Source organism: Danio aesculapii, chromosome 15, assembly GCF_903798145.1.
Source record: "Danio aesculapii chromosome 15, fDanAes4.1, whole genome shotgun sequence".
NCBI classification, from domain to species: domain Eukaryota; kingdom Metazoa; phylum Chordata; class Actinopteri; order Cypriniformes; family Danionidae; genus Danio; species Danio aesculapii.
In genome coordinates this window covers 43,919,648-43,943,352 of record NC_079449.1, presented here as the reverse complement: position 1 = coordinate 43,943,352, position 23,705 = coordinate 43,919,648, and the positions used below count along the sequence as shown (strand labels likewise).

General features: G+C 38.8%; 2 protein-coding genes across 2 annotated transcripts in view; one reads left to right on the top strand and one right to left on the bottom strand.

The window, feature by feature from the left end:
• The window catches only part of cul3b (cullin 3b), a 29,868-nt gene extending 23,703 nt beyond the window's left edge, over positions 1 to 6,165 (bottom strand). Inside the window, exons 1-3 of the mRNA XM_056473436.1 lie at positions 5,914 to 6,165; positions 2,669 to 2,866; positions 2,253 to 2,366 (exon numbers count right to left, since the gene is read on the bottom strand). Of these exons, the coding sequence (XP_056329411.1) occupies positions 2,253 to 2,366; positions 2,669 to 2,866; positions 5,914 to 5,976 (375 nt within the window). The 5' untranslated portion in view covers positions 5,977 to 6,165. The remainder of the gene's footprint in view (positions 1 to 2,252; positions 2,367 to 2,668; positions 2,867 to 5,913) is intronic.
• Positions 6,166 to 7,834: 1,669 nt separating this feature from the next.
• Positions 7,835 to 20,713, top strand: bud23 (BUD23 rRNA methyltransferase and ribosome maturation factor). The gene is made up of 12 exons (XM_056473609.1): positions 7,835 to 8,001; positions 10,103 to 10,140; positions 10,270 to 10,365; positions 10,455 to 10,537; positions 13,071 to 13,167; positions 13,727 to 13,823; positions 13,914 to 13,964; positions 15,896 to 15,981; positions 16,096 to 16,141; positions 16,519 to 16,580; positions 16,764 to 16,853; positions 20,354 to 20,713. Exons 1-12 carry the CDS (start codon positions 7,954 to 7,956, stop codon positions 20,406 to 20,408), a joined length of 849 nt encoding a protein of 282 aa, XP_056329584.1. The 5' UTR covers positions 7,835 to 7,953; the 3' UTR covers positions 20,409 to 20,713.
• Positions 20,714 to 23,705: the final 2,992 nt, after the last annotated feature.

The following is a 23,705-nucleotide window of genomic DNA, read 5'->3' as shown; positions in this document are numbered from 1 at the left end:
AGGTAATGTCATCAAAACAGGTGCACTGCTTTCCTCAGAGAGGGAGGGTGCACTGCTTTCAAGACAACCAGCACTATTTTGCAGTCCATGACGGCATCCAATTTGTACAGCAAAATAAATCCCTCAACATCTGGCAACATTCGATGACATCAACTCCAAGGTGGAGTTTGAACCTTCCCACTAAGGTATGCCTAGTTTTTTTTACGTATTATAGTCATTTGCACGTTGTGTCAAAACGCTATGTGTCTAGATAACAGCTGTATACTCTCCGTTTGACTCTTGTATGATAATTTTCCTCCAAATACAATAATTTTGAGGTTCTAGTATTATACTAAGACATTTCCAATCTGGCAACACTGAGCTGCGCTCTCGTAGCGGGGAATTAAAAACAAAACCTTCATTGCAGCACATTTATAAACAACACTGACGACTCATGTCTCCAAACAATTGTTCTTCTTTCACTTGTTTTAATTACGGTTGGCAACACAGCATTGCGTCTCTCTGCCGTCTGAACATAGTAACAGGTGAAAACAGGTCTTCGAAGCTATATCATGCACATTAATGAAGTTGCACCTCATTCACAATTGAGTGCTGATTGGCTCGATCCAAGTCTATCTCTTGAATTGATTAAAACTAAAAGACGTCAAGTTACACCCGCCGGTACAGACATCCAGTCTCCATGCTGGAATTCACACAAGGATCTAATCGCCGTGACGCAGCTTCAAAATTTATTTTCAAACCGGAAGAACGAATTTGCTCGAAATAACCATAGACTGTAAAATATATGGACGGAGTATCCGTGACGTCGGCCATAGGTTTCTGAACACTGCAAAAGAAGCTAAAAGTAGGTGCGGCCAACCGTCGCCATTTTGTTTGCGCGTCATCGTACCCACGGCGGGATACCAAACAAGGGCAAAGAGGCGGAGAGTGAGCGGAGCTACAGACACCTGCTGGCACTTTGCTTCGACCTGGCAGACAGACTTTACTTTGGGAGAAACGCTTGATAGTTTATTACCTGCGACTCGTTTGTGTTCTGACCACATGTGCTTGGCTGTACACTATATCAATAAAGTGTTTAGACTTTTAAAAACACTGTAGTAATACACTGAGCCACTAAGCATTGTTCTTATGACGTTTTTCTACAGGAGGAAAACGCGAAATACGTCCAAACACTTCAGATATAGTCTGTGTTAGTAAATGCAAGACTATTGATGAAGTCCATAACACTGTATGATAACGCTTCAGATGACTGTTCTAGAGCCTGCAGCTAATCAACCTGTCACATTCTGGAGTGCTTTACGGGTCTAAAGAAAAATATTAATGATAAATGATCTTAAATAAAACAAATACATTTATAGAGATGGTATACAAGTATATAACTTTACTCACATGGGAAACAAGGCCACATGAATGGTTTGTGAGCACAATTAAATGCACACAGCATCCCATATCATCTGGTAATTGTAAGAAATAAGTCCAAAAGGCAGCTGACTGTGTAAAGCCACATAAAACAAAAGAAAAATACGATGAATATGCCGAGATCAGTGGCTAATCTGCCGGATTCAGCTGAGGTGAAGTGACGGCGACCAGCGAGACCTAGCTGTCACTCAAGTGGCCACGCCCTAAATTATGCAAACTTAATATAACCTAAAATAAAGGAAATGGATGAGTTATAAAAAAATTCACCCCCCTCACAGTCATGGAGGGTAATAATAGCTATATGAACCAAAATCGTTCTTTGTACCAGGCTGTTAACACCTTTATTTCTGCTGTAAAGTTGCCCATTCTAACAGTGGGCTCAATTGAAATTTGCTCTATTATGGAGCCAGGACTAGCGGAATTTTGTTGAATTGCAGTTTCAGCTACTTCCGTATTGGCTTCCCGAGGGAGAGCGGGAGGTTGCCGCTTGGAAATAACACATAAACAAACAATTTTCACTTTTTTGTTAAATATATGTGTCCTAATAGTGTTTTTAGCAACGTGGGACACATATATGACTGTCAACATCTCAAAAAATGTGTTTTAGAGTTTTGTAAACCATTAAAGTACAAATGAAAAACAATTCTACCATTCACATTTAAACCATTCACATTTAAACTATCTCCTTTAAAGTCTCCCCAGATAAAAATCTAACACAGAAATATAATTACAAACGCATCTTACCAGAATAACCAAAGAACTGATACCTTTCAAGCCATGTAAAATACTACCAGTTAAAAACAAGTATTATGACAGAAAAACAAAAATCCCACCATGTACATCAAGATGTCTCTGATCATCACCATAGCCGTCTGGTGGTCGTTCCAGGCCTGATTTAGTGTTTGTAGGAAGTTGTTGTTCAGGGAGTTTAACACATCCTCGCGTACCTTTAGACAGAAAAGCTGACATGAGTAAAGGACAATCAAGCGAGTAGAATCTATTATTTTATGACTGCAGCAAGTTAACAACTGTTTACACAAGAATACACAGTTCATTTATTCTGGTTTAAACAGATATAAATATTATAATATTTTTGCTATTGGTTAAAAATGTATGTGAAACAAAAGCCTGTGCATGTACCCAATCATCTGGTGCTCAAAGGTGATATGCAAACTATTGAACGCACAGAATGCTTCCATTTTTGATAGCAGCATCCTCATGGCAGAGGATGTAAGTTTAAGGCACTTACTTTGTTGATTAGATGTTCTGTGACCACCTCCCTCAGGCCTGTATAGAGCTTCTCTCCGTGTTTGTGCAGGACCATGGTGTAGGCGTTCCTGTAGAGCTCCTCGAAGCTCAGCCCACTGTTGTTTTTCCTCTGGATCTCTTGAATGGCGTTCTTCAAGAGGTCCCAGATGTTATTGACATACTTTTCGTCCATGGTCATCTGAGACGGGGTAGAGATAAACCAAAAGCGTGATCCATTAGGAGAATAAGGTGATACATTAAAGCAGGGGTCACCAAACTTGTTCCTGGAGGGCCGGTGTCCTGCAGATTTTAGCTCCAACCCTAATCAAACACACCTGAACAAGCTAATCAAGGGCTTACTAGGTGTACTTAAAACACCCAGGCAGGTGTTGAGGCAAGTTGGAGCTAAACCCTGGAGGGAACCGGCCCTCCAGGACCGAGATTGGTGACCCCTGCATTAAAGTGTGTTAGAAAATACTGGTATATAATATAATACAGGCGAAGCAGTGGCGCAGTAGGTAGTGCTGTCGCCTCACAGCAAGAAGGTCGCTGGTTCGAGCCTTGGCTGGGTGAGTTGGCGTTTCTGTGTGGAGTTTGCATGTTCTCCCTGCGTTCGCGTGGGTTTCCTCCGGTTTCCCCCACAGTCCAAAGACATGCGTGACTGGTGAATTGGGTAGGCTAAATTGTCCGTAGTGTACGAGTGTGAATGAGTGTGTGTGTGGGTTGCGGCTGGAAGGGCATCCGCTGCGTAAAAACGTGCTGGATAAAATGGCGGTTCATTGTGGTGACCCCAGATTAATAAAGGGACTAAGCTAAAAAGAAAATGAATAAATTAATAAAATACATATTATGTAATGTACGTTAATATATAGCGCATTTATCACGTATGGCCATACACTCAAAGCACTACAAAATCATGAGGAGGGTCCCTCTACACCCCCACCAGTGTGCAGCATCCACTTGGATGACACGACAGCAGCTACAGGACACCACAAACCAGTTATAGGTGGAGTGGAGAGACAGTGATACAGCCAATTCGGTGGACGGGGATGATCCATGATTACCATGATCAGTAAGGGCCGATAGAAGAAATTTAGCCAGGAATTACACCCCTACTCTTTACAAGAAGTCCCATGGGACTTTTATTGACCACAGAGATTCAGAACCTCAGTTTAACGTCTCATCCGAAAGATGGCGCTCACTGACAGTATAGTGTCCCCTTCACTTTACTGGGGCGTTAGACCGCAGGTTGAGCGCCCCCTGCTGGCTTCACTAATACCACTTCCAACACCGACCTAGTTTTCCCATGTGGTCTCCCATCCAAGTACTGACCAGGCTCAGCCCTGCTTAGCTTCAGTGAGTAACCGGTCTTGGGCTGCAGGGTGATATGGCTGTGGCCAAATATAGTGACAATGAAGTTTACACAGTCTACAAAGCTTTATTGTACATTCGATTTTTTTTTTTTTATTCCTAAACCTTAAGACAATTAAACTCCTTCGTTTGTATGTATATATAAATTAATAATATAAAACTATTAGTTATTTCCAAATGGAGCTATTAACAATTCTGGTGAACATCGCGCAGCACTAATGTAGAACCATATCTGTTACTTCAATCAGGTAATAGTAAATATATATATAGACTATTATTTTGTATTTGAAAAATCTCAAATTAGCTTTGATGTCACAATGTTTGAGTAAAGTTATGAAACTGTAATCCACGTGCACATGAATCTCGATAGATGTGATTTATTGCAGTAAAATTGTGATCCATAACATTATTTTTCCATAAACAAAACATCAGCTGACTCAGAGTACGGTGTACAGTTTTCATTTTTAAAACGAATCTCAATACATTTTGGTTAAAAGTGGTTTTATATTCGCACATTCAGACTTTCTCCTTAATAATATGATTTCAGAAAAGTATTCTGCGCAAACTCTAAATAGTGAGATCATATTAGCAGCCAACGACTATCAAAGTACAACATTGTTCACAGTCAATTAAATAGAGCTAATGTTATTTTGAAGTCATTCTTACATGCTATTTCAGACCCAGTATTCAAAGTAGCGTGATAAACAATACAGTGACTGTCACAAGTTGTCACTTTGCTAAAAACTGAAAAATAACGTGCGAAGGTAAAACCAACTTTACCTCAATTAATATTTAGTTGATCTAGATTTGGGCAATTATGTACATACCCAAATCGAAAATGCAACATTTAGTGATCATTAATGCATCACGTCATGCTTTAATGTGTTGGCCATGTGTGACGCAACATTACAAACAGCACATAACATGGCGCAAAATGTAACCGCAGACAAATATTTGAGGTAAATTTGTTTTTTTATTCGCAAATTTGTTAATTTTTTAACAAAATGACAACTTGTGAGTATTGTTTATCTTGTTAGTTTGAATATTCAGTCTGAAAATCTCATGCAAGTATGACTTCAAACATTATTAGTACTATTTAATTGACTGTGAACAGTGTTTACTTTTATAGTCATTGGCTGATAATATTATTTGCACTTTTATGAAATTAAGTTATTAAGGAGAAAGTCTGAATGTGTGAATATAAAACCAACTTTAACCCAATAGACAAATAAACCTCCCACATATATTACCATCTGCAAGATCTTGTAGTACTTAATTAGCAGCTAGTTTTAGCATATGTTCACCGAGGGCCCGTGTAGGTATATTTAGATCATCATTACGCATTTATTTATCTGCTACTATTAAAAACATTAGCCAGCTACTTCACCAGGCTTGTTCCTCTGTTATAAACTAGACTTAAAGGCAACGCAAGAACTTCTAAAGCTGGACAATAAAGCTGACACTTCTCTCATGTTTGTTTTGAATTGGGGTAAAGTTGGTTTTGTATTCGCACATACAGACTTTCTCCTTAACAATGTAATTTCTAAATAGGAAAATCACATTAGCAGCCAATGACTATCAAAGTACAACAATGTTCACAGTCAATTAAATAGTGCTAATGTTTTGAAGTCTTACTTACATGCGATTTCAGACCCAATATTCAAAGTAGCGTGGTAAACAATGTAGGGAGTGTGTCATGAGTTGTCATTAAATGAATGTGCGAATATAAAACCCAATTGCACCTCAACGTTATTTGAGGGATTTTGGGATGATGCAGAAGCAGTGTAAAGGGATTTGATCACAGAGGCCTGCATGTCCGGCTGAATCCCCGGAGCTCAAGTGACTGTCACGCCGGCTCGGAGAACACATACTCACAGGAAAGGCTCGTATCCTCATCTTGGTGTCTTTTTTAGTGCCCCCTTTGCTGAGATTTGACATGTCTGACTTATTCCCCGCCGTTGTCTTCTTTCACATGAAAGTCTTCTCTGACAAAAGACGGGGAGCACATATAATGGGGCCGCTCTGAGCCTCCGCTTGACCCGCTTTAAGGTTCACTCTCTTCGGACTTGTTGACAAGCGTTTCTCGTAGGGCTCCTTTCGGACTCCAAGAGATGGCGGACCAGCAACTCTCGCAGACTCTCGCCACTCACGGGGAACTCACGCGAGATCTTACATACTCAAAAAAATTGATTTTTCTGCTTGTTCAAACTACTTATGTAAAATGAACTAAAACAACACAATTCTTAAGTTTTTGGGAGGGACAGCCTAATCAAATTGTGTTGGGACAGCATAAAGGAATTGTGTGGTACCATCGTTATTTACAGTGCAGTTACTGATTTTTTTATATACTCAAATTCCCTTTCTATATATATATATATATATATATATATATATATATATATATATATATATATATATACATATATGGCAACAGTAACTCAAATAAGCACTCATTACAACTGAGGTCTGCAGAAGAGCATCTCTGAACACACAACACGTCCAACCTTGAGGCGGATGGGCTACAGCAGCAGAAGACCACACCGGGTGCCACTCCTGTCAGCTAAGAACAGGAAACTGAGGCTACAATTCACACATGCTCACCAAAACTGGACAATAGAAGATTGGAGAAACGTTGCCTGGTCTGATAAATCTCAATTTCTGCTGCCACATTCAGATGGTCGGTTCAGAATTTGGTGTCAGCAACATGAAAGCATGGATCCATCCTGACTTGTTCAGGCTGGTGGTGGTGGTGTAATGGTGTGGGGGAGATTTTCTTGGCACATTAGTAGCAACTGTCAACGCCACAGCCAACCTGAGTATTGTTGCTGACCATGTCCATCCCTTTATATGACCACAGTGTCTCCATCTTCTGAAGGCTACTTCCAGCAGGATAACGCACCATGTCATACAGTGTGAATCATCTCAGACTGGTTTCTTGAACATGACAATGAGTTCACTGTACTCAAATGACCTCCACAGTCACCAGAGCTCAATCCAATAGAGCACCTTTGGGATGTGGTGGAACGGGAGATTGGCATCATGGATGTGCAGCCGACAAATCTGCAGCAACTGCGTGATGCTATCATGTCAATATGGAGCAAAATCTCTGGGGAATATTTCCAGTACCTTGTTGAATCTACGCCATGAAGTATTAAGACAGTTCTGAAGGCAAAAAGGGGTCCAACTTTACTAGTAAGGTGTACCTAATAAAGTGGCCATTTAGCGCATTAAGTCAAATTAAGTTGCTTAAAAATAATTTTGTGTCCCAGTCAAAAAAAAAAACAATTGTTTGGAGTAACGCTTTACTTGAAGGGGGTGTACATAAGACTGTCATGACACCTTTACACGTCATGAAATGAGAATTTATGCATGCTTATGTGAAGTGTTATTAATTGTCATTGATCATTCAATCTTTGATTGCTGCTAGAGGGGATACAGCTGCTGACGATTCATTTACCTATTAATTGTATTTTATTTACGTAATGTAAAAACGTAATTATACAGATAATTATTCCTATTATTTATTAAATTACACATTAATTTGTTTTTATTTACGTCTACCCCTACCCCTAAACCCAAACCTCTCAGTAATGTAGAAACTACTTATATCGAGTATTTTTCTTATTATTGATTTACTTACACATTAAATAGTGTAAACCCATACCCTCACTGTAATGTAAAAATATTAAATATTGTTGTACAGTGTCAAAAATGTTATATCGATGTGATTATCCGCAGCTGTATCTCTTCTAGTCTTTACCACCGATGCGTTCAGTCTGTCGCCCGTGAATGACGTCATCACCACTTGCCGCGTTCTCCTGCCCATGTGTTATTAGCAGTCTGTATATTATTTTACAGTGGTGTTGTGATCTCTAATAAATCGTCGCTGGTTTGTTTTCAGTCACTATCGTCACCATGTCTTCAAGCTGCCGTAGACCCGAACACATGGCACCTCCAGAGGTGGTGAGTGGACACTCTTTTACTGCAACTTATGTGCAGATTTATAAATACATTGCTATTGAAACATGACTGTGCTCAACGAAACACACAAGACATACTGTAGTGTACTAGACTTTTGTAAATATAATACAGTTTAATAAGATACTAGTTCCTATTTTTATTATACAGCTGTCCCCCGTGAGAAAATAGTACAGTAACGTACTTTACAGTAAGCAGTACTATCTTTACAGTGTTTTTGAAGCATACTATAGTAAAGTTAAAGTGTATTAAGTTGGCCACATGAGAAAATACTATAATACATACAACCCCAAATCAGAAAAAGTTGGGAGAGTGTGGAAAACGCAAATAAAATGAAAATAGTGATTTCTAAATTACTTTGACTTGTATTTCATTGCAGACAATACAACAAACATTATTTAATGTGTTCCTCGTGATTTTTGTAAATAAATACATATTACAATTTTGGTTCGCACATTTCAAATGTTGTTAAATTCCTTTTCACAACACCTAAAATACGTTCAGGGACTGAAGACACCAAGTGATGAAGTGTTTCCGATGTAATTATCTCCCATTCTTCCTGCAAACAAGTCTTAAGGTGGGCAACAGTACGGGGTTTTCATTGTTGCATATTGTGCTTCAAAATGCGCCACAGTTTCTCTATTGGAGACAGGTCGGGACTGCAGGCAGGCCAGTCCAGTACCTGTATCCTCTTCCTCCAATGCAGGGCTTTGTAATGTGTGCAAATTGTGGTTTTGCATTGTCTTGTTGAAATATGCATGGGTGTCCCTGGAAAAGAAGGCAGCATATTGTGCTCCAAAATCTCTGTACTGTTCAGCATTAATGGTGCATCACAGAAGTGCAAGTTACCTTTGCCAAGGGCACTGACACAACCCCATACCATGACAGACCCTGGCTTTTGGACTTGTTGCTGGAAACAGTCTGTATGATCCTTTTCTTCTTTGGTCCGCGGCGTCCATTTCTCCCAAAAAAATTCCTGAAATACTGATTTATCTGAGCACAGTACACGTTTCCGCTGTGTGATGGCCCATGCAAGAGGCCTCCAAGCCCAGATTAAGTCAGTATTTAAGTACTTCTGGACACTGTTAACATAGGGCTTCCTTTTTTCCTCATTTCCAATACAGTTTTCACTGTGATTTGTGGATGTAACTAAGTATTGGGGTGCTTGACAAAGCTTTGCGGCAGTAGTCCTGAGCCCATGGGGTAATATGGCTTATAGATGAATGAGGATTCTTGATGCAGCGCCGCCTGAGGGATCGGAGATCACGGTTGTTCAGCTTAGGCTTGCACCCTTGTCTGTTACACACTGAAAATCCTCCAGATTCCTTGAATCTTTTAATGATTTTCTGCACTGTTGAAGCTGAAATATCCAAATGTCTTCCTCTCTTTCTTGGAGGAACATTGTTTTTAAACATTTCAATCATTTTCCCACATATTTGTTGGCAAACTGGTGATCCTCAGCCCATCTTTGCTCCTAAAGGACTAGACCTTTCTTGGAAGCCTGCTATACCAACATATCATTTAAACAGGCATTTTATCCACCAAGACCAAGTGAAAACAAGTAAATACAAAATATACAAAACAACAATTTATAATGGCTTAGTACTAATCGTCATAAACGTATGCATGATAATACCATTCTTTATTGATCAAAGAGGGAATCTACATGTAAATCCAGAATCGAACAAAAAGTGCTTCAGGTTGAAGTGTCAGTTTTAAGTCAAAGCCTCTTAAAAAGTTTCTTCATTGACATGGCTAAAAACAAAACTATTCTGCACCTCATCTACGCGTTTCAGCAGACTATATGTATAGTAATATGGCACATTGTGACAATATTCAGGTGTGTCTGGAGTTCATTTAAACACCCAGTGTCACATGATATGATTAAATACCTGAACAGTATTAGTAAATTTCTAAACAGTACAGAAAATTTTTTTTAACCAAACAGTCATAATACAGTAATGGAGAGTGAAAATATGAGGAAAAAATTAATAATAATAATAATAAGTGGGTATCTAAGAGTGTTTTAGCATGTGTTTTGTTGTGTGTGTTCAGTAAATGATTGTTATTGTTTTTACATGTACAGTTTTACAATGAAGAAGAGGCCAAAAAATACTCCCAGAAGTAAGTGCATTGACATTAACCTTATTACAAAGCATCATATGGATTGTAATAGGATGCAAAGGGTCACATCATATAAATAGTTGTTAAAATGTGTGTGACGCTCACAGATGATCTGTGTGTGTGCTGCAGCTCTCGAATGATTGAGATCCAGACACAGATGTCAGAGCGAGCCGTCGAGCTGCTCAATCTGCCAGAGGATCAGCCCTGTTACCTGCTGGATGTGGGGTAAAGACTAGTGATGGAGATATTCATGAGCATCTGTGACGTTTAGGATGGTAATGTTCATCTGGTTTTACCTGTTTGATTTTTGTCAGCTGCGGCTCTGGCCTGAGTGGAGATTATCTGTCTGAGGCCGGACACTACTGGGTGGGTGTGGACATCAGCACCGCCATGCTGGGTGAATAATACACGTTCCTTCATGCTTTTTAACTTGTAGATCACAGTTAACATCACACACACACGATTTTATTCATCAATATATTTATTATTTTCACATCTGCATTCCACAGTGCATTATATTTTATTCACTCAATAATTTTTCTCCAGCTTAGTCCCTTATTTATCAGGGGTCACCACAGCAGAATGAACCGCCAACTACTCCAGCATATGTTTTACACAGCGGATGCCCTTCCAGCCGCAACTCAGTACTAGAAAACACCCATACACTCTCATTCACACACACACTCATACACTACGAACTGTGGGGGAAACCGGAGCACTTGGAGGAAGAACTCCACACAGAAATGCCAACGGACCCAGCTGGGACTCGAGCCAGCGATCGTCTTTCTGTGAGGCCACAGCGCTTACTGAGCCACCGTGCCGCCCCATTAGTTTAGTTATTAATATATTTATTATTTTCACGTCTGCATTCTACAGAATCAAATCGATGCACAAGTAAACGTTAGCTTCTGGACAGACCACTTATATGGCGCTTATTGCGAGGCATTGAGCTATGACATACAGCATGACAAAGAAAAAACAAACAAGTAAATAAATACAGAACAATAATAAACAAATACATAAATGAATGACTATAATAATACAAACGAATACAGAAGGGTAAAGAAGCGTAACTCTGTCACATCAGCAATTTCAATCAATGTAACATCCAAATTTTTTATGTATAAAATAAATTGGCCCCAAATCTTTCCAAACATTGAAGGCTTTTTTTCCCCAGATTAAACATAATTTTTTTCCACAGAAAAGTTCTCTAAACCATGCAGTGCTTTGATTTCCTTTTTATGACTGTACAGTGGGTACGTAAAGTATTCAGACGCCCTTAAATCTTTCATTCTTTGTTATATTGCAGTCATTTGCTAAAATCATTTAAGTTCATTTCCCCCTCATTAATGTACACGCAGCACCCCATATTGACAGAAAAACACAGAATTGTTGACATTTTTGCAGATTTATTCAAAAAAGAAAAACTGAAATATCACACGGTCTTAAATATTCAGAGCCTTTGCTCAGTATTTAGCAGAAGCACTCATGATCTACTACACCCGTGAGACTTTTTGAAAAGATGCGACAAGTTTTATTCACTCCGGGGTTTGAGAATCTTCTGCCAATCCTCCTTGCAGATCCTCGCCAGTCTTGTCAGGTTGGATAATAAACATTGGTGGACAGCCATTTTTAGGTCTCTCCAGAGATGCTCGATAGGGTTTAAATCAGGGCTTTGGCTAGGCCAAGAACAGTTACGGAGTTGTTGTGAAGTCACTTTTAGCTGTGTGCTTTGTCTTGTCTTGTTGGAAGGTAAACCTTCAGCCCGGTCTGAGCTCTCTGGAGAAGGTTTTCATCTAGAGATCCCTTTACTTGGCCGCGTTCATCGTTCTCTTAATCATAAGTCATCCTGAAAGCAGCTGAAAAACACCCCCACAGCATGATGCTGCCACCACCATGCTTCACTGTTAGGACTGTATTGGACAGGTGATGAGCAGTGCCTGGTTTTCTCCACACATGCCACTTAGAATTAAGTCCAATAAGTTCTATCTTGGTCTCATCAGACCAGAGAATCTTATTTCTCACCATCTTGGAGTCCTTCATGCAGGCTTTCATGTGTCCTGCACTGGGGAGAGGCTTCTGTTGGACTACACTGCCAAAAAGCCCAGACTGGTCGAGGGGCTTTATGGCTTTACTTCATTACACCCAATCGGATTGCAGTAGAAAAAACAAGCCACGCCCACTGTTTTCTCATTTAATGTTTAATCTCTAGAAACTGCATCACAATACAAAAAAACCCCAGCTGCATCCGGTTCATGCAGACATTTAACTAAATGTAAATTTGTTAAAGTTAATCAGAATCAGAAAGAGCTTTATTGCCAGGTATGTTCACACATACGAGGAATTTGTTTTCGTGACAGAGCTTCTACAGTGCAACAGGATTACAGAGACAGAACAAAAAACAATAAATATATTTTAAAAAATAGAAGTAGTGAATGCAAATATACAGATTGACAAGTGTATGTACATGTTTATTACTATATACAACGTTATATGTGCTGCTGTTATGTGCAAATTGGCATGTAAAGTGTGTTGTTAAATAAGTGTATATGTGTATAAAAGTGTATAGCAAGTAGTGATGTTGGTTCCACAATTATTATCAAGTGTTCACGAGATGGATTGCCTGAGGGAAGAAACTGTTTCTGTGTCGGACTGTTCTGGTGCGCAGTGCTCTGTAGCGTCGACCAGAAGGTAACAGTTCAAAAAGGCAGTGTGCTGGGTGTGAGGGGTCCAGAGTGATTTTGGCAGCCCTCCTGCTCGCTCTGGATAAGTACAGTTCTTGGGGAGTAGGAAGGGTTGTACCAGTGATTCGCTCAGCAGTCCGAACTATTCGACGTACTCTTTGGAGGTCACTAAATAAGGAACTGATAACACAAATCTGACTTGTATGTTTTTTATTTATTTATTATGGTGCCGTTGTTTTTGTTCAGATGTGGCCTTGGAGCGAGAGGTGGAGGGAGATCTTCTGCTGGGGGATATGGGTGAGGGAATGCCCTTCAGACCGGGCATGTTTGACGGGTGTATAAGGTAAAATCTCTTCATGACCTAATGTAAAAGCAGAATTCAGTTTGTTTGGTGCTCTACATAATTGATGAGTGTTTTTATCTATTTCTCAGTTAATATAGGTCATATATTTAGGTGCATTTGAACAAAACAGATTTATTAAACTGATATATTTATTAAAATAATATGTTAGTCAATTAATATCTTTAGAAAAAGACAGATAATACATTTAAACTGATGCAAAATATTTAAAAAATTGTTAGATTGGCTCCAGATTTGGCTTCAGTACTAACTAATCTAATGTATATGCACAAACATAATATTGTTTCCTTTAGAAAATCTTCATTTAAATCAGATTTGTGAGGGGTGAACTCATATATGCTGAGCACTGTTTATTAAAATGAGTTTATTTCGCTGTCAGTATTTCAGACGGTAAAATTATAGGTATAAATCTGACCTGGACGTTTGTCTCACATCATGACATGTAACCAATCGTCAGAGCGTGGTGTCTTTTATTTGGATATAGGTACAGGTTACAAGTTTTGTTTGGTGTGCACATGACAAAATGTTATTTCGCTGTCAGTATTTCAGCGCTGCAGTGGTTGTGTAACGCAGACAAGAAAACACACAGTCCTCCAAAGAGACTGTACCGCTTCTTCAGCACATTATACTCATCGCTGGTGAGTATATGGAGTATTTCTTTGTGTTTTTTTATATGCTGATTTTCATTTCACACTGACTAACGCAGCATATTGTTTCTGTTTTTGTAGGCGAGAGGAGTACGTGCCGTTTTCCAGATATACCCTGAAAACTCAGAGCAGGTCGGTACATCGAGTTTTTGTCTTGTTTCTAGTCCAAATATCTAAAAATACTTAAATGAGGAAGCTTTTTTATAGACGAGCAAAAATTGTGGTTTTGTTTTCAGAAATAATGAGTCAAAATCAAGTGAGTTTTTCCTGAAAACAAGCAAAATATTCTGCAAGTGCGGTCTACAAATTAATGTGATTTCAAAGCAAAGACGAGATTACTTTGCTTATCCAATTGATAGATTACACTACCTGAGCAAAAAAAAGTTTTAGAAATAACAAATAATAACTAGACTTCTAGTTGATCATTTGGCATCAGAAGTGTCTTATATGAAAGGCAAAGGCCTCTAGATTAGGCTTATTTGAGCACAATAAAATATGATCATGCCTTGATTTTGAATGATTTCATTAGGACAGTAAGGTCTGACTTTGCTTAGACTAAAGTCTCATCACTGAACCTTCAATAATGTCCAGTATAGAATATGTGGTCATGCTGCAGTGGAAACAGAATGAATATTGTGTCTGACTCCATCATGAGCTTGGAGGACTGCATCCATACATCTCTGCAATGACTCAAATCACTGATTAATAAAGTCATCTGGAATGGCGAAGAAAGCGTTCTTGCAGGACTCCCAGAGTTCATCAAGATTCTTTGTGTTCATCTTCAACGCCTCCTCCTTCACCTTACCCCAGACATGCTCAATAATGTTCATGTCTGGTGACTGGGCTGGCCAATCCTGGAGCACCTTGAGCTTCTTTACTTTTAGGAGCTTTGATGTGGAGGCTGAAGTATGAGAAGGAGTGCTATCCTGCTGAAAAATTTGCCCTCTCCTGTGGTTTGTAATGTAATGGGCAGCACAAATGTCTTGATACCTCAGGCTGTAGATGTTGATCATCCACTCTGCAGATCTCTCGCATGCCCCCATACTGAATGTAACCCCAAACCATGATCTTTCCTTCACCAAACTTGACTGATTTTAGTGAGAATCTTGGCTCCATGTGGGTTCGAGTAGGTCTTCTGAGTATTTGTGATGATTGGGATGCAGATCAACAGATGATTCAGCAGAAAAATCCACCTTCTGCCATTTTTTCAAATGATTAACTAGAAGTCAAGTTATTATTAGTTGCTCTTACAACTGAGATCCACAACGAGACTTCTGTCAGGTAGTGTAGTTTTCTTGTTTTAAGGAAAAACATACTCAATTTTGACAGATTATTTCTAAAAACAAGACATTGATTGGAGTATTTTTAGATATTTGGACTAAAAACCAGAACAAAGAAAAGCATTGTTTTTTGCAGTGTACGTTCTCTAAAAAGGAAAATAAATGAATCTGAAAACATGGCACCATTTTAATATATGGTCCAACAATAATTTTATGCTCAAAATGACATCTCTTTAAATAATATAAGATCAAATATTATTGATAATTTGCAGTTTCGCTCAAATATATTTCTATAGTATAATGATCACATCAGTTTAAAATAGATTGAGTCGCACGGTGGCTCAGTGGTTAGCACTGTGGCCTCACTGCAAGAAGGTCGCTGGTTTGAGTCCTGGCTGGGTCAGTTGGCGTTTCTGTGTGGAGTTTGCATGTTCTCCCCATGTTGGCGTGGGTTTCCTCCGGGTGCTCCGGTTTCCCCCACAGTCCAAAGACATGCACTATAGGGACATTGAATAAAAAAAATTGAAATAAATTGGCCGTAGTGTATAAGTGTGTGTGAGAATGAGTGTGTATGGGTGTTTCCCAGTACTGGGTTGCAGCTTGAAGGGCATCCGCTGCTTAAAACCTGTGCCAGAAAAGTAGGCGGTTCATTTCGCAGTGGCGACCCCTGATTAATAAGGGACTAAGCTGTAGGAAAATGAGTGAATGAAATACTTGGTTATTTACATTTACCTCGGAAGACTGTAGGCTTTATTTTGTGTGTGTTTTGTGTTTTCCTCTCAGTTGGAGCTGATAACGGCTCAGGCCATGAAAGCTGGTTTCACAGGCGGTATGGTGGTAGACTATCCCAACAGCAGCAAAGCCAAAAAGTAACTAACCTCATAAGTAATCTCATAACAGCTTGATATTTTCATGATCATTGCAATTTTGTTATAATGATCTGGATTATTATAATGAATGGCACTACATTTGTTTCTCCAAAGGTTTTTCCTGTGTTTGTTTGCTGGTGTTTCAGGTGTTTTACCCAAGGTATGCACATCTTCATTGTGGATACACACACACACACACACGCACACACACACACACACACACACACACACACACACACTTGTTCCTCACAGTGAGGACTCTCACAGACGTATTAATGTTTCTATATTATAAACTTTATATTCTAAACCCATGAACCCAACCTTCACCGTAAACCATCTGCACATTTACATTAACAAAATACTTCATTCTCTGTGATTTTATAAGCATGTTTGCCTGTGAGTATCTCAATTTTGGTCCCCACTGTGACACAAGTCCCCATGAGTCTGTGTGCATTCAGGTTTAAGTCCCCACCAGGACATAAAAACAAGTACACACACATGTGAATACAACTTGTTCATAATCTTGTTTCGGATCAGGGTTTGGATTCAGAAACGGCGGACAGAGGCGTAGTAAATCAGGCTCAGTTCACAGCACAGAGGTAACCTTATGTTTCTGAATATACACTATGATGGTTTACCGCTACTGGAAATCCTCATATAGCCTATAACATGACCGTGTATAACCGTACTTATAAACTGACATCTTTATTTCAGTGAAAATAAGAGTGAGTGTTTTATATTTCTCTATCTTCATCTATTTTCTTTTTTCCCCCGATTAAAAGGTCTCGTTTTAAAAATATGAAAGGGAAGTCTGTGAAGAAAAGTAAGGACTGGATCTTGGATAAGAAGGAAAGGCGACGCCGACAGGGAAAGTATGTTTTGGCTTCTGCTATTTATATATTTATATTTATGTTTAATAGTGCAGTAAGAACACTTGTGCACTGTATTCTGTATTATAATGAAATGTGTCATAACATAACCCGTTTATTCACTGACCAAGACACATAGTAAACAATTTAGAAACTGATCATTATAAATTGTAAAGGCCTTTAACATAATGGTCTTAAAAAGGTCTTGAAAAGGCTTAAATTTGACTTGAAACCTGTAGAAACCCTGTTGACATATTCAGGGTGTCTGCGGGGTTGTAAAAGTTAGTAAATGAAATAAGCCAAGGTTAAGTAATAAATGTCAAGGTAAATTTAAGGAGGTATTACATTTTCGAGCCCAATTTTTTTTAGATATTTTCAATTTGTGATAAGTACAGGCCTTTATTCTATTTACGGGGAATTATTCTTATGTTGAGAGTAGGACCTGAGTGATATCATGTGAGGCGGTGTTCGTTCGTGTGCGCGTGCGTGCGCTGAAACAAACTGGCTACCTGGCTGACTTGCTGCCAACCATATAGGCGAGCTCGCTTTCGTTCATTAATTAAATTAAAACATTGGGAAATGCAAGTTTTCAGACCTCTAGCTGGAGGACTCAGTATTTAAAGACTGGTTTAGGCCTGTGGCTTGCATGTGCATCGCACAGCGCCTGCAGTTAAACTCACAGCGGTTTATTATGACACTTTTATCGATCATTTTTTCCTGCAATTGACAGCAAGAACAAACATCGAAGCATTGTCTGATTGACAAGCAGCACCTAATTATGTTCAAAAGAATTTAAAACGCCAAATGGGATGAGTTTATACCCTATTTTGAAAGCAGTGTGTGGGTGAGAGGGGGCAGTGTTTCGATGTGATCCAGTTATGTTGTGGTTCTGTGACTGCTGGTGTTGGTTACTGTTTGGTTAATAATTATGACAGTTAAAGTGGCTACATTTTGATTTAAATCAATAAAAAAATTTTTGTGCGTTTGTGTGGGTTTTGGACAGCTTTTGGGCTGGAAAACGTCCGCTATATCTGGCAACACTGGTGGTAGCTTGCCAACAGAGCCGCGACGTCAACACACAGAATCTATCGGAACAGTTCAGCACAGTTGTTTAACCGGACCAAGAACGGTTTGTAATCGTACCGCTTCAGAGCACCGAGCACAAAAACAGCCAGACACAGGAAAAGTTTTTTTCCTCAGGCTGTCTACCTTATGAACAGTTAAATATTCCCCTACTGTGCAATAAATATGTGCAATACTTTCTCATATGCACTTGTACACAGCACCTTATACCAATATACAATGCAATACTTTCTACATTCGCACTTGTACACAGCACCTTATAACCTGTATATTTATAACAATCTGTACATACAACTCAACATCCAGGTTTCTTCACTAACCGCATCTGTTTAATGTTCATCATTTTTTATTATTATTATTTTATTTTTTCAGATTATTTTGTGTTGTCACTTGTCACTTTATGTACACTGGAAGCTTCTGTAGCCAAAACAAATTCCTTGTGTGTGTGAAGCACACTTGGCAATAAAACCGATTCTGATTCTGATTCTGATTCCGATTCTGATACAGGTGTCTGTGGTCTGCACTGATTCGGTAGGTGGTGATAATAGTGTCAGACTACAATCCTGTCGCAAAACGCGGTGAAATGTCCTCCATGACGTAATAGTTCGATTGCGGTGTTTACATGTCTGCACTTCAATAATGCGACTATAATCGGCATACTCAACATGTCTTAATTCCATTTCTCTTTAGTTCGATTATGACCATAATCTGATTAAATTAATCAAAAATCGCAGTTTAAATGGTAAACTCTTAGAGTATTGTCTTAATCGTATTAAAATCAAATTATTGGTGTCCATGTAAACGTACTCTATGGCTGTTTCTCAATTCCAAGAACGCAGAGAATGGACTTGCATTCTTGTGGAGACCGGTCTTGCCAGGTGTCCTCAGAAGAATGAACTCGGGAGAACAGAGAGCGCGTCCTGTGAGAAATGAGATGCTGCGTTCTTCCTGATAGTCACGTGACCTTCACACATTTTTAAATGGAAAACTATTTAAACATTACAGCATTCACATAACGATTTATTGTTTTTCCCCTTTTCAAAGTATATACTATGCATAAAAACAGTATAATTATATGTTGCTCAACATAAACAGATTTTAATACAAATTTCAGCAAACAAACACCCTTAATGTGTTTATTCCTTTATTAAGATGTCCATGGTAATGTTTACTTTTACCGTTTCATTTAGGGAAACTCCTGAGGTAAATACAGGAAGTGATATCTCTGAATCGAAATAAAATGCTGCGCTTCCCACCTCCAGTCGCAATGACTTCTGGGACTTCCAGAGCGAGTTCGGTGCTCAAGTCTGCATCGGTGCGTCCTCGATATCAAGAACACATCCGGGAAGTTTCACGCGTCCTCTGTTTTTGCAGTCTTGAGTATTGGAACTGAACTTTGGCAGCTGATGATGACGTAACACGAGGACGCAAGACCGCTGAAGAACGCATATTGAGAAACAGCCATTGTCAGGCATGTCCAAACTCAGTCCTGGAGGGCCGGTGTCCTTGAGAGTTTAGCTCCAACCTCAATCAAACACACCTAAACCAGCTAATCAAGCTCTTACTAGAAACTTCCTGGTAGATGTGTTGAAGCTAAACTCAGCAGGACACCGGCCCTCCAGGACCGAGTTTGGACACCCCTGATCTATGTAAACACACAAAAACAACATTAACATTATACCAGACACTGTAAAAAGCTCATACCCAGACTCTAGACATTTCTGACAGGGTATTCCAGTGTCAGATGTGAAAGTATGTCATGGGACTGCTTTACAGGAGTTATTATTAGAGATTATAGATAGTCAAATTTAGCTTTTTTTTATTTGACCGTTGTTTAAAAAGCAGGATGGTAAAACACAAACGCTGTTATGACTGTATTGAAACATGTTGCTTGTCTGTTGTAAAAAATCTTAATAATGACAAAAAATACTAATTTGTGCATCTCCTGACTTGAGTGTAGATGGTGCATTCTGGGAAATTTTTGTATCTCTTGGTTTCGAGTGTGGTCCTGAAAAATCTCCATTTCAAAGAGTATCTAGCCCTTCCCCCTAGCCCTACACCTTCAAGCTAAAGAGAATTGGGACACCCTTACCCCTTCATGCGAACGCGCAAAAACGGGGGTAAGGGCTAAGGGGGAGAATTGGGATTGGGCCTTAGTGAACTGAGTTTAACAGCTAATGAACTTGAAATGCGCTACACACTGTAATTGAACTAAACTGAATCAATATTGAGCCTTTTTTAGAGCTGCTTTAATTATTTATCCATTTTTATATTAAAATTACACTTGACTTTGAAAGAATGAGACACCAGGAAATACTTTTAGGAAAAAATCTATTGCTCAGTGTTATAAATTCAGAAGTTTTCCACATTTTTGGAAAGTCATCATTGCTTTGAGCAGTTTTTTCTTCTTCTGTTTTCAGGGGCGTAAGGGCTGACACCAAGTACACCGGCCGACACAGGAAACCTAAATTTTAACTCTTCAACTGCATCTTACAGCCACTGAACATACAGCAGACTGTCTGATATGCAATTGACTGGATCCAGTTACCGCTCAACACTGTACCTGAGGATTTCAACACAATAGACAGACACGTGGAGAGAGATTTATTAACAAACAAACAAACAATGAATGGACTTTTTGTGCAGTGAGATCGATATATATGGATTATGTCTGAATTAGCTGAATCCTTAATAAACTATATTAACATAATGTCATTGTAAAGGAGTTGAAGGCAGTGCAGACGTGTGATAAATAAACATTATATTAGGTTTATATTAAATGCCACATGTTTAAGGAATTTTTTTGTGCACATCACCTCATACTTCTCATCGAAGTCTTCCGACCAATCAAATGCTCTCTGGTGTCTGAAGGTAAATGCTGTATACCATGTTAAAGGTGACTTGGGTTTCTTATGTATTTCAGAATATTAAGAAGTAAATCGAAAACATTAATTTAACCTTTATACCTAATTCAGTTTTGGTTCTAATGTTTTGTAATGAATTTAATACAGTATTTGTTATTGTATATGCGCAGCGAATGTTCTTTCCCCTACCGATAAACTTCCAGTGAAAGCTTTATGTGACTATTTTCAATTTCATAAGGTTTCTTTTACAGCATCGATGTTGTAATGGAATTCAAATACATTCAGTTAAATAGATTTAAGCATTCATTTAGCTGTTCAAGCGTAAAACGAGATGAAAATCCATTTACACGCAAGCGCAAAAACTCCATTGAAAATACTGGAGTAAAATTAATTTGCATATTTTAAAGACATGGTGGTGACAAATGTAATTTAATGCAGTGCTTCTTGTCCGGTCTTGATATACACTTTTTATCGCATGTCAATAAGGCAGTGAAGATCACTGATTTGTGCAGAAATCAGATCTTAAAGGTGGAATAGTAAGTTTGATACCCAGTGTTTGAACTAGGTATTGCACACGCAAGTGCAGGTTGCCAGATTGAAGACACCAACAGCAGTGTGCCTGACTATCTAGCATAAAGGCTGATTTAAGTCTGTTCTAAATAAAAGCAGTGGCAAGCTTTAGAAGGAAAATTTACAATATTAAAAGGAGTTTTTGTCCTAACCAACACCTGAAATGTACATCTTAGAAACGGCTTCTGTTTCTCACAGGTAAACAACAGAAAACTGACAATGATTAGCTCAGGTACGCCTCATGTGCTTTATTCAGTGTTAAATGCTAATAATGTGAGTCTGAATGCCATTTCACATGACATTTATTGCCATATACTGAAAGCAGCAGCAGATAGTTCACCTCAGATCTGGAAAATAAAATAAACCGCTTGAGATTGATCTTTAGAGCTGTGGCTCAGTGCAAACCAACACATATCAGTGATTCAGCATCTACATTTAATAATGTTAAAAAGGTTTAATATGTATCAATTAGATTCTAAACCTTACCATTTCGCTGGAGTGCAGTGAGTGCGCTATTCTGTGCTTCTGAATGGCTGTCTTTAAATTTCTGGGCTGTTTCGTCTGGCGCAAACAGCCCAATTGCTCATCACTGCATATCTCATTACGTAGAGTGTTAGGACACGGCCTAAAATGTAACCTGCTCACCTAATGTTCACGTTCGTAATATTTATATTGTTTTGGTAGCCGGCAGCTAGCTCTCTGCAACTCTCACATGGTCGCCCACTGAAGCTAAACAGGGCTGCACCCTGTACTCCTCAGTGAGCGCCGTCTTTCGGATGAGATGTTAAACCAAGGTCCTGACTCTCTGTGGTTATTAAAAAAACCAAAAATCTGCCCACTGGCCTCTGTCCAGCATGGCCTCCTAATCATCCCCAAATCATAATTGGCTTCATCACTCTGTCTCCTCTCCACCAATCAGCTGGTGTGCAGTCTAACGCAAAATGGCTGCCGTTGCTTCATCCAGGTGGGTGCTGCACACTGGTGGTGGATGAGGAGATATTCCCCCCTTTGTGTAAAGTGCTTTGAGTGCCCAGAGAAGCACTATATAAATGTAAGGAATTATTATTATTATTATTATTATTTGCTAATTAATAACCTCATGTGGAACTCTGAATCTGCGTTGTTTATCATTTCAGAGTCTGCTACTGTCCACCGGAGGTCGCATTTCGGCCACGGATGCATACTTTGAGAGTCTTTCTGAATGAATGAATGAAATACGCTGTTTTCCACCAAGGCAACCCGGGGTGCTGAAATATAATTGGCTAAACTGGCATTGGGTGGGTTAAAGAGACCAAAACAAAGACAGCATTCCAGCACGTAACACACATGTTCAAAGCAGAATATCTGACTTCAGCATTGTTTTTCAAATAAACAAGAATGTTCACTGAGCATGTTTCTGAAATATCTGCAAACATATTATGGAGTTTTTATGCTGTAGAAGAGTCAAAAACGTACATACAGCACCATTAAATGCGATGATTTTGTAACATTCATCGGAAGCGCTTTAACTGAAAATGAAAACTTCTGCTTATACCCTATTAAAAACATAAACGCAATATAACACAATGAGTTATGGCATGTTCTGACATTAATGCTTGCCATTAATTATCTCGATGTTTTTTGCATTGTTACTATAACTTTTATTTACTCTTAGCTAGGGCCAGACAGAATATGCGGACATTTTCTGCCATTTCTGCGCTGAATTTTGTTAAAAATCTGCGGATTTATGCGGAATGACTTTAGGAGTATCATAACTAAAACCTTTGTATATAAAATGAAAATAATACCTTTTTAACAATGTTTACAATGCAAATCCAGTTAGATCCACTTTATTTGGTAAACAAAGCAAGTGTTCAATATAATATATCAAATAAAAGATAGAAAATATGACTTTACAAACTGTATTGTGAATAAATCATATGAATATTTTCATATTAGACAATAATATTACTGTAATTAATTTAAAAACTGAATAAATATAGATTTACACACATTTACACAAGTAAATAAACAGAATCAATGATGGGCTTAAAAATCTGCAGAATTGTGCGTGCGCAGATTTCGCGTGGGCCTACTCATAACTTTAACTAATTAACTAGTAACTATAGCTTTTAACAGTTAAAGTTGAACATGGGTAACCTGCAGGTGTATAGCATATAGGTGATGTCTATGTGTAGATGTGCAGTGAAGTGTATTTGTGTATTAAGTGTATGTGTTGTCCTCGAAGTTCTCTATGGTTGGCATCATCTCTTCACAGGTCTTGGATCGCATCAATGGCGCTGCACACTTTCTAGAGGTCTCAGGATGAGTATCCTCAGGTGGGAATGGAGAACAAAGA

Coding starts and splice junctions, on each gene's coding strand:
- bud23 (XM_056473609.1), top strand. CDS start 7,954: ATGTCTTCAAGCTGCCGTAGACCCGAACACATGGCACCTCCAGAGGTG. Junction 10,141..10,269: donor GCCAAAAAATACTCCCAGAA/GTAAGTGCATTG, acceptor TGTGTGCTGCAG/CTCTCGAATGATTGAGATCC. Junction 13,824..13,913: donor GCACATTATACTCATCGCTG/GTGAGTATATGG, acceptor CTGTTTTTGTAG/GCGAGAGGAGTACGTGCCGT.